At 37.0% G+C, this 12,128-nt stretch overlaps 1 protein-coding gene across 1 annotated transcript in view; it reads left to right on the forward strand.

The window, feature by feature from the left end:
• LOC126199248 (DNA polymerase theta-like) overlaps positions 1–12,128 on the forward strand; it is a 363,755-nt gene that overhangs the window by 220,101 nt on the left and 131,526 nt on the right. The window contains exon 14 of the mRNA XM_049936047.1: positions 7,036–7,186. Coding sequence (XP_049792004.1) covers positions 7,036–7,186 — 151 coding nt within the window. The remainder of the gene's footprint in view (positions 1–7,035; positions 7,187–12,128) is intronic.

Raw genomic sequence — 12,128 nt, forward strand, 5'->3', positions numbered from 1 at the left:
TGGCGACTGCCTTTCAACTTTTTTACAGAGCAATATATAGGCATTTTTTTCTGAAACTTTCTTTAACAGAACAGCACAAAAATACATTCCCTACATTAAATCATGACCTTTCCTCCTTACTTTATGCACTTGCTTACACAGAGAAAATTTATTCTTAATGTATTTAGCCTTAATTAAACATTTGGGTCATATCCTGCTATTTATTTAGTAAGCAACATTTCAGTTGTTCTTTCTTTACTTTTGAACTGACATCATACAGCCAACTTCTATTAAAATAATTATTTATAGAGCTTCTCGTTTTTTTCCACCTCTTACGCTTGATCTAGCTCACTAGTTGATCCCGCACCTATCAGTTCTATCCATGGTTCTCTAATTTTTTTAAAGTGGTCTCTTAATTAGTTGTAATTCATAAATGTTTATTATCTTACTGCAGATGGTACACTTCAGATGATTGATTTTTACAATTCATTTCCAAAACAATAATGAAAAACTCTCTTTATGCACTTCTCACACAAACAAAGCAGTCTTGGAAGAGCGGGATTTCCGCAGCCAACAGAGACTATCGGTGCCACACGATATTGATTATTTCGTGTCGGCATCATTCGTAACACTTCGTGGTGACTGTGCTCTTTGTCTCACTGCTGCCAATGACAGTGATTCAACCATTGTGGCACAATAGTTCTGTGACGAAGAATAATCCTGTGGTTGTGTGGCCTTAAAATAACGAAATGAATGACAAAGAAACCATTGTCGATACAATGAAGTCACCTCCTATGATACCTTGAAGAGCGAGAAGTTATAGGGGTAGCATTCTTCCTCTTGACTCTGAAAAAATTATTAATCGGTTCTTAGAATGCTGAAAACTCGAAAAATAAGAAAAGAAAAATAATGGTGAGCTAATTCACATGCTTCACAAGTTTCAAATAAGGGGTTTAACCATTAATGGGTAAGAGCTTATGAAATATATACAGGATTAGGAGTTGTGTGTTTTCATATCACCTTATACATGTACAACTGAAAACACTTGTCAGTACAATGTGGACTCAGAAACAGAACAGGACAGTTGCGGGTGTGTTTAATTAATAATGATAATAATCATATTTATTTTGAGATGCATTATGCAGTACAATCACAAACACATAACAAAGCATTAAAATGTCATTTTTTCCCTCTACTAACTGCGTTGTATTACAGCAATCTTATTTACATTTGTATTCTTTGCTAAAAGCAAGTATGCTCACACATTTGAAGATGACCATCTGTATAATGTGCATTCATGAATCAATGTTATTTACATGTATAATTTTTACAATAAGCGCCTGATCGGTACGAATGCACACGACTGTGACTTGTCATCACTGGAGGACAAACTAGAAAATTCGCTCTCACATGTTCCCTCCCCCACAGTGATCAGTCTATTAACAACATATGTTTATAAACAGCATAGACTGGCTAAGGTGCCACAATATTTGATGTTGACTAAATATCACCATACAGTCTACTTTCCCTCTACACTCCACACACCAGGGAGGTAATAGGATAGGATCCAACAATTTTTGCACATCTATTAAAGAAGAATTACATTATAAATGGTATAACTATCAATAGTTAAACCAGACTACTGATAGTGACGATAGTGCATACACTATCGATTAATCAGTGGTTTATTGTTGTTTAAGTAACACTATGCCACACCCTCCTGATACAGTGGCCTTGCTCATTAGCCTCGTTACTTGTGGCATCTTGCCAATTCCCCTAAGAGTTTGAACTTGGTGTGCATCTACTCTAAAGGAACCATTAGCCATCATCTGTTCTTCCAGATATGTCCCAACATACACTGTGTCCAGATGGTGTAGTGGGCAGAACACCTGCCTAGTAAGCAACATATCCAGATTTGAATCTGCTCCAGCACAAACTTTGAACTTGACCCATTCATATAAATCGATGTCGACTGGCAGCTAATGTGTTTGCCTTGATTAATAGGGGTTGAAATATTAGTATGGTGTCTGCTTTTTCAAACATGTCCGAAAGGATAGACACCACCATGTTACATGCTACAGTTCGGAGCCTTCTTTCAGCCATTGGCTGCAAATATGTAGACATGAAGAATAAAGCTTTAGAATATTTATAATGTTTGCTTTATTTAAAAAGCTTTAAGAGTTTTCACATAAAAAATTCAGAGGCATTACTTTTCAGCACGTCCTCATAACTATGGCTGGTTTCTGGTTGTTCAAAGTGTGAGGTGTACCATCTCCCAGGTTGTTCAGTCATTGGGCTTTCCATGTAGCACCATGTCAAGTGTGTACATAGAATATCATATTGTTTGTCATTTCAGTTAGTAGCCACACTATGTAGAACTGCCTCCTTGCTGTGAAGTACAGTAAGCACTGCCCCAATATTTACTTGTAATCACTGTATATCAAAGGGTACAGAGCTAACCAGGGATATAGGAATACCACCATTGAGTGCTCGAACTATAGCAAAAGGTCAGTTGGTCTAATGACTGATGGTACAGGTTAGTACACACATGGTATAATGCATACGCGTTCCCAAAAGGTTTCTTTTAAAGCTTTATGTAAAAATTGTTTAAGTGAACAATACTTACTTTTGTGTTTCAAGTTGATACATATATGAAAGTTACTGAAATCACCTTTGAAACATAAATAATATTGGTCACTTCCAAATGACTGTACTTAAAGAGCCTAAGGCCTAATTCACTAATATTTATAGAATGGTGTACTCATTGTTTGAATGGTAATCTATGCATCTTTTCCATCGCACAACCTTTGCGAAATTCATCCTTGCATCGTCTATGTTGAGATCAAGTTTTTTAAACTATTCTTCCTGTGTTTCTTATTTTGATGGCCAACTCTTCTGTGGTACACTCGTAGTGATTCAGATGAAGCCACTAAGTTCACTTGATTTGTCTTTTCTGGTCTGACAAATTGCAGTTCAACACACAAAGACCACATTTGACAGTATTCATGCATATTAGTCTTGTTTTTCCAGTGATGTCACTCCAGGTACAAAAAATTGCTGTAGGAAAAAGTACTATTTAACTGGAGTGATATGTAGCACCAGTACCATTTATTTGCATTAGTATAATTTTCAGTAGACACAACCATGACATATGATTGGTCATAGTGGAGTTGCTCGCCTGCTTCTTTTATCACATATGTCTCATGTGCTCCATGAACTCCAATTTGCCCAATCTACGTTTACATAGATACTCCACAAGCCACCTTACAGTGTGTGGTGGAGGGTACCCTGTACAACTGCTTGTCATTTCCATTCCTGTTCCTCTCAGAGTGGGGGAAAAATGACTGTCTATATGCCTCTGTATGAGCCCTAATTTCTCACATTTTATCTTTATGGTCCTTACATGCAGTGTATGTTGGCGACAGTAGAATTGTTTGGCAGTCAGCTTCAAATGTGATTTCTCTAAATTTTCTCAATAGTGTTTCTCAAAAAGAACATCACCTTCCCTCCAGGGATTCCAACTTGACTTCTCAAAGCATCTCCGTAACCCTTACATGTTATTTGATCCTGTTGGTAACAAATGTAGCAGCCTGCTTCTAAATTGCTTCAGTCACTTCCTTCAATCCAACCTGGTACTGATCCCAAACACTCGAATAGTACTCAAGAATAGGCCACATCAGCACCCTATATGCGGTCTTCTTTACCGGTGAACTGCTCTTTCTCTAAAATTGTCCCAATAAACTGAATTTGAACTTTGTCTTCCTTACCATTGTTCTCACATGCTCGTTCCACCTCATGTCACTTTGCAACATTATGCCCAGATATTTAAACGATTTTACTGTATCAAGCAGGATACTAGTAATACTACCGAGCGAGGTGGCGCAGTGGTTAGACACTGGACTTGCATTCGGGAGGACGATGGTTCAATCCCGCGTCCGGCCATCCTGATTTAGGTTTTCCGTGATTTCCCTAAATCGCTCCAGGCAAATGCCGGGATGGTTCCTTTCAAAGGGCACGGCAGAATTCCTTCTCCGTCCTTCCCTAATCCGAAAAGACCGATGACCTCGATGTCTGGTCTCCTTCCCCAAAACAACCAACCAACTAGTAATACTGTATTCGAATATTACATATTACAGGTTTGACTTGTTGTTGTTGTTGTTGTTGTTGTTGTCTTCAGTCCTGAGACTGGTCTGATGCAGCTCTCCATGCTACCCTATGCTGTGCTCCCAGTACTTACTGCAACCCACATCCTTCTGAATCTGCTTAATGTATTCATCTCTTGGTCTCCCTCTACAATTTTTACCCTCCACACTGCCCTCCAATGCTAAATTTGTGATCCCTTTATGCCTCAAAACATGTCCTACCAACCGGTCCCTTCTTTTTGTCAAGTTGTGCCACAAACTCCTCTTTTCCCCAATTCTATTCAATACTTCATCATTAGTTATGTGATCTACCCATCTAATCTTCAGCATTCTTCTGTAGCATCACATTTCGAAAGCTTGTATTCTCTTCTTATCCAAACTATTTATCGTCCATGTTTCACTTCCATACATGGCTACACTCCATACAAATACTTTCAGAAACTACTTCCTGACACTTAAATGTACACTCGATGTTAACAAATTTCTCTTCTTCAGAAACGCTTTCCTTGCCATTGCCAGTCTACATTTTATATCCTCTCTACTTCGACCATCATCAGTTATTTTGCTTCCCAAATAGCAAAACTCCTTTACTACTTTAAGTGTCTCATTTCCTAATCTAATCCCCTCAGCATCACCCGATTTAATTTGACTACATTCCATTATCCTCGTTTTGCTTTTGTTGATGTTCATCTTATATCCTCCTTTCAAGACACTGTCCATTCCGTTCAACTGCTCTTCCAAGTCCTTTGCTGTCTCTGACAGAATTACAATGTAATCGGCGAACCTCAAAGTTTTTATTTCTTCTCCATGGATTTTAATACCTACTCTGAATTTTTCTTTTGTTTCCTTTACTGCTTGCTCAATATTCAGATTGAATAACATCGGGGAGAGGCTACAACCCTGTCTCACTCCTTTCCCAACCACTGCTTCCCTTTCATGCCCCTCGACTCTTGTAACCGCCATCTGGTGTCTGTACAAATTGTAAATAGCCTTTTGCTCCCTGTATTTTACCCCTGCCACCTTTAGAATTTGACTTCCTACTCATCTGCATTAACTTACAGTTTTCCACATTTAGGGCTAGCTGCCATTCATCATAGCAACTGGATATTTTGTCTAAGTCGTCTCGTATCTTCCTACAGTCACTCAACTTTGACACCTTACTTTACACCACGGCATTATCAATCATTGTAGTTCTTTACGCAGAAGGTTTTATTTTTCATCATTCTTTTGACAGCTTTTCTCAATTGTTATTTAGTTCCCTTTGAGATATGTGATAAATAAATTCAAACTCTGATTTCCCATGGTGTTGTGTCCCAGAGATCTTTAAAATTCTTATATTTCTTTTTCAGTGTTAGTAAAATTGAGCAATTTAATTTTCTTTAAGACTATGAATTTTAATCATGGTTAGGTAGTTCACCGTGTAGATATACAGATAACTTTAAAGATTAGTCACATGTATATTAACATATTGGGTTACATCATGCTTAATGTGAACAAATGTTTCAATTAACTTTGTATGCAACACATATTTCTTTAGCGTTATTGCATGTCAACACAAGTTCAATTGCTGGTTTACACAGAAAATCCATTGCATGTTCAAAATGGTTATTCTGAGGAATGCAGATGGTGTGGCCATTAATGGCAAGCACCGTCTGACATTGATGTCATTGTGCATTGATGTGAAAACATTAGACATGTGAACTAAGTAAATAAATTATTCTTATATGTGATGTTGCGATGCTTCAAATCTTTTGACCCCCCCACACCACCGCCACCACCACCACCACCTCCAGCACCTTCTGGCTCTCTGTTGATCATTTTCTCAATTTCTCCACCCAGAAACACTTCTCTCATACCATTATCATTTATTCAGCACGATGAAGGAAAACTTGAATGGCTCATCATTTGTCAATAATGACCTGTTGAAAGCAGCAGTTTTCCAAAAGACCCTTGCTGCCTGTTGCCATACTTGTGAAAATTTATTCATATATTTACAAAGAATGATGAGTGTTTCAGAAAATGTATTTTATAGGAGTGTCTTGATCAATAAAAGTTTCTCACGCTAACATGACAGTGATTTTTTTTTTTAATTTGGCATATATGTATATTTTTTTATGCATTCAAACTACAAGGGGCAATGAAAAAGTTTCTGTTCAAATGCCATACAGTCCAGAATCGGTATGCCAATCATGCAAAATTGCCGTGAGCATTGAGGCAATCATACAACCAATGCACCAGGTTGAAGGTACCGATTTGCTAAAATATCACATCCTACTATGTGAAGAAGCCTGTAACTGCGTGTTGTGCATCCTCATCCAGCATGATTCGTCTATCCTTCAAGACCTTTTTTAAGGGACTGAAGGTGTGATAATCAGATTTGGACAGAGCAGTACTGTAGGGCAAGTGCTCGAGTGTCTCCTACTTCAATTGGTGTAACTTCTGCGTTATGACACTTGTGATATGGGAACATGCATTGTCTTGAAGCAGCAGTAGCTTTTGTATTTTTCTTGAACCATTACACAGTGGTGATTTTCAGCAGACGTGCTGCCCCCTACACAGTCTTCATTTTATGATGGATGTCTGTTGGTATTTGTTCTTCAGGAGCCAAGAAAAGAATAGCAATATCTTGGTCCTGTTTGGATGCGTTTGGTAATAATGTTGTCATAGTTCACATTTCTGCACTTACCATATGCACGTTGGAAAGACACGAATGCAACTCTAATCCCTTGCCTACATGTCGGTACTTACATACCTACATCAGAGACACGCTATGTTGCACATATACTGCAGGAACGCCCTCAAATGGAAACTTTTTGATTGCCCCTTATATTTAGACAGTATTTTTTCTTATGTATAGTGATCATCTTGGTTCTGTCTTCATTAATGCAAAATTATGATTTTATGAAAAATGCAGCTGAGAAAAATGGCCATACACCGTCGGTTTTATACAGCATTGGCTCTTCAGGACCTTATTAATGAAGTTCCTCTCACAGAAGTGGCCAACAAATTTAAATGTAGCAAAGGAATGTTGCAGTCCCTTCAGCAGTCTGCCTCTACTTATGCAGGTACTGTCTGTTCTAATTCTGATAAGTGCATATTAATCATACTCTTTAGTATAATGTCTGAAAGACATAGGACACAAATCAAAGGCTTTGCTTTACTACACAATTCTATGTGCTGATTAGCAGTAGCATTCAGGATCTTGTAACACTGTGATAAGTGTTTATAAAGTCAAAATAAGAGAAGCTACAAACTAAATTAAAAGGAAAGCGTTTTTGTTGTCTTTGGACATGGTGGTGGTGATATTATTATTTGAGTGCTCTTGCTTACGGTGTAGAAGTACTCCAAATAACCATCGCTTCAGCAGGTTGCCCAACATTTTTTTTTTTTTTCACCTAGAGACAGTTAACAATGAATCTGTAAACTTTGATCCTGTTTGCCTTCAGAGAAGGAATTGTACTAATGTACATTAGAGATATTTTTATATGCTGAAGTCATAAAACCATATTCAGTGTTGAAGACAACATATATTCCCACAAACTCAATTATAACAATATTGTGAGAAGGAAAGTTGCTACTCATCATATAGCGGAAATGCTGAGTCGCAGATAGGCACAACAAAAAGATTTTCACACTTAAAGCTTTTGGCCAACGACCTTTGTCAACAATAGACAAACATACGTACACACACAAACTCACGCAAAAACAACTCACACACACAACTCAATTACCTTGATTTGGTGCCTTTATTGAATGTCAGTGACATTAAAAAATAACAAGAGAGGAAAAATTGTAGATACTGGGTACATAAGTATTTCATTTGCCAACCTCATATCAGAGGCCCCCTTCAACTCTTCTGCGAGAAGAGAGAGCTACTGGCTCCGATAGCTCGCAAAAGTTAAATTCTTTTGTGTGTGTGTGTGTGTGTGTGTGTGTGTGTGTGTGTGTGTGTAATAATTGTTTGTTTTTGTTGTTATAAAGTACTATATTGTAGTATATTATTGTATTTTTATTCAAAATGAACAATAAGGTGGATTTATTTGTAATAAATGTTAAAGGTTTGCAAAAAATGGGAAAAAATGAATTGGAACAAATTTACTAACAAAACTTTTAACTTTCATCATTGCATGTATCGACTTTAGAAATAGCTTGGAAACTCAGTCATACCATTCTGAAATTAACAATGAAAATTTTAGAAAGTCAAACACACAATCGGAATTGTACCTACAGAGGCTGTGTAAATGTTAAATTATCACATTTGTGTGATTATGTTTAATTATCTAATTTATGTAATTAGTATTTCAGTATAATATCTAAAAATTGTTTCCTTAAAAATTTCCTTTTTTTGCATTTATCAATTTTTGAAAAAACGCTCCTCAACTGTTCTTGTAAATTCTAATTCAGTGTTACAATAGGGCTGTCTCGGCCTCTCTTAATAATCTGTCCTCTCTTTAAGAGTGACAAGACCAGAGTGAACTATAAATTCATCATTTTGAATTAGAAGCCATGTGGTAATTGAAGGGTGGTAGTGGTTCAGAGTCATACATTTAGCGCCGGCCAGAGTGGCCGTGCGGTTCTAGGCGCTACAGTCTGGAGCCGAGCGACCGCTACAGTCGCAGGTTCGAATCCTGCTTCGGGCATGGATGTGTGTGATGTCCTTAGGTTAGTTCGGTTTAATTAGTTGTAAGTTCTAGGCGACTGATGACCTCAGAACTTAAGTCGTATAGTGCTCAGAGCCATTATACATTTAGCACCTCTCACCAATACTGTCTATGCAGTAGCTACACTGACATGCACATGGGGGTTGAGATATTACAATAGATATCTAGGTTCAGGTCCAGTCAGACAGACAGCTTTAATTTGTGTCAAATGTTCATTTCTACCTGGAGTTTGTAAATTTGTGTGTCTGTCAATTATTTTATTTACTGCAAAATTCAGCAACTTTACAAGAAATTCCAAATTGCTAACCAGCAAAAAGGAGGAAGAATATGTATTAATGAAATACACAGAACAACATTTGTTTTGCTGATGACATTTTACTGATTATGCACTAGAGGCAAATGTGAGCAACCAGTGAAAAAATGTAGTAGAGCAAATTTGAAAGTAGGGCTGGAAATGAACTACACCAGACTCCTGATTATCCTGGTTAATGTGGACCCGAGACTGCATGGATAACTGAAAAACATGGGTAATCCAAACTTCATACATTATTACCAGAAGCAACTATTTATTGCCTTTTAAATAATAGATTTCAGCTATCAGTCGTCCTTTTGAAATTTTTTCGGCAGATTTAGATTTCAGCTACAAACTAGCCATTCTCAATGCGCTATCATTTTTGATCACCGCATGTAATGCCTGTTGGTCGGGGTTCATCTGACCAACAGGTGTTACATGCATTGATCAAAAACGATAGTGCATTGAGAATGGCTAGTGTCTAGCAGAAATCTATTATTTACAAGTCGATATAATAGTCGCTGCGTGCAACAGCCTTTGGAATGGAAGGTACCCTGAACTATTTACTGTGTTTACAAAACATGTTACTGAGTTACGTGCTTTTCACTCACCAGAAACTGACAGCTAGTTTAAAAATTACAATGAAAACACAATGTATTTTATTTTAGTTCATCTTCGGGAAAAAATCATCCAGTTTTTCCTGTTCCTGTTTTTCATTCACCCTTTCCTGATGATAGTTTTGCACTGGTCAAAACATAGTTATAGTCAAACAAATTTAGTCTGGAATACTACTGTAATGACAGATCAGCACTTCCTTTTGTGCCTTCACAAGCACAACAACAGGTTCCTTGATCGCCTCTTTTTAGCAACCTGTTCCACTACTGAAAAAACTTTGTTCATTATATCTGCATAACACAGCTGCTCAAATCCTATTTCACAGCCATCACTGTTTAATTATTCACAGATGTTTTTAACACGTAAACACAATTGTAAATGTGTTGTACAAGATTGGTCAGACAAGTAGCAGTATCACATTCTTCCTGACCTTAACTTTCAAAGTTCTCCGTAGAGGTTTCTAATGCAACAGAATAGGGCAGCATTTAATGGAACATATGATTCTAAACATATCGAGGAATATGATACCACCGAGCAAAGTTTATGCGAAGTTATGTAAATGCAAGAGCTTGAATTGTAACTTTGTTGGATTACTTTATTGATGAGAATAGATCAACTTAAGATTAACTGTGATCATTTAATATGTATTGTAATTAATTTGTAAGAATAAATTAAAACTAAGTCGAAAATGGTGTAAACAAGAGCCCAATTTATGATTCATGGAATTCATACATAGAAAAGTGATAGTAATTACATTGGAGGCAACTGCAAACACACAGGAGTTATGTTACGACTAAAATCACACTGTATTTGTAAAGCATTTAACAAAAATAATTAAGAGATCATCATAGATGCAAATTTTACATAATTGTGATATGAGTATTGTAATGTTTCAACACAATAACTGTTTCAGAAATATTGTAAAACCAGTTTTCAGGACCAGTTTTGTAAAAGCATTCAAATCTTAACTGTAATTTCAATCAAGTTTGATCAAAACAGTGTCTACTGTAATTTGCTATTGTTGGTATTTGCATTAGAAGCAGTGGCAGTGGCCACAGTCAGTCAGCACTACATCATGTTTTAGACGCAAAACCTGTGTCAGTTTTATCTGTGTTGTGATGCAGTAAAACATATTTAAGAAATATTTTATCTCTTTTGGCTATGTTTGCGCAGTCAGAATTACAATGTTACTTGTAATCCGTCTTGATTGCAAAATGTTTATTCGTATGACCGGTTTTGGTTTATCTAGAACCATCTTCAGATCTGATATTTCGTTTACAGGAGTAACCCATCCAAATCCAGCAACTTTCACATGCTGCGTCACATAAAAGAATTGTCCATTGTCAACAAGTTAAGTAATTGAAATGTAGCCATGAAAGCTGGTTATGTTTTAGGGTGTTGCAATCTTTTTCCATGAGCAAGCATTTGTTGTTCTCTTCAAATTGTCCCAAAACTTATTAACACCATGCACTGCATTGTACACATTTGCAGATTTCCAGAAAATGAGGTTTTTTGTCCAAGTTGTTTCATGAAATTTGACTAGCGATGATGTCTCTCAGCTGTGATTGTGCCTTGGTCCATTGCCTTAAGTCATTCTGCCATCCAAAACAAGCATATATTATACAGGACGACAAGGTGTGCTGTCTAGTAAAAGAACATCTCTTTCAGATAAATCTCTCCCATCCATATACACACTCTCAGCAGAAACAAATACAGAATTGAACCATTCTCTGAAGATATTACTGTCCATCCAGGCTCCCTTATGATGTCTGCAGAAAAGTATTGATGTATGTAATAAAGTGATAAGTTCAATACTTCCTCATATGTGTGTAGTTTGTTGATTTGCAAATAATGAGTGACTTCAGTTGTGTTCATATATTGAATTTGTGCAGAAGAAAAACAGTTAACCTTTATTTATTAGGCTTGCTTCTGGTGCCGTGTGTTCCACTCCAAGAGGCTAAAGTTCCTGTGGGAATGCCCTCCCAGTACAGTCTAGTTTAATCGGAGTTGTACATCTGTCCAGGGAGAAAACTGTTCTGTTTGATGTAACTGAAAAATTCACTGCAAAATTCATCTGTTGCGACTTTGTCACACAAGTTTCTCGCCCTGAACAGCAGTTTCTCAAATCACAAACCAGTGTTTAAACTGAATCAGCCACATTAAATTTTCCTTCACTCTTTGGAACTTCACGGAAGGCTACTGACATCAGACCTGGTATGGGAATTACAACTGCTTCCTTTATGCTGGAACCACAATACCAGTGACTCCTTTAGTTTTGTGCAAGTTGAACTTTTCACACACTTACGCTGTGGTTATTAGCTTTGATTAAAAAAAAATTAATAGTTGATCTTCATTTTTCTATCCCGTAATGCACATCAGATCAGATACATCCAACATCTTGGCTGTACCTTTGAATCACACTATATCTTTCTCCATCTT

Source organism: Schistocerca nitens, chromosome 1 (genome assembly GCF_023898315.1).
Source record: "Schistocerca nitens isolate TAMUIC-IGC-003100 chromosome 1, iqSchNite1.1, whole genome shotgun sequence".
NCBI lineage: Eukaryota > Metazoa > Arthropoda > Insecta > Orthoptera > Acrididae > Schistocerca > Schistocerca nitens.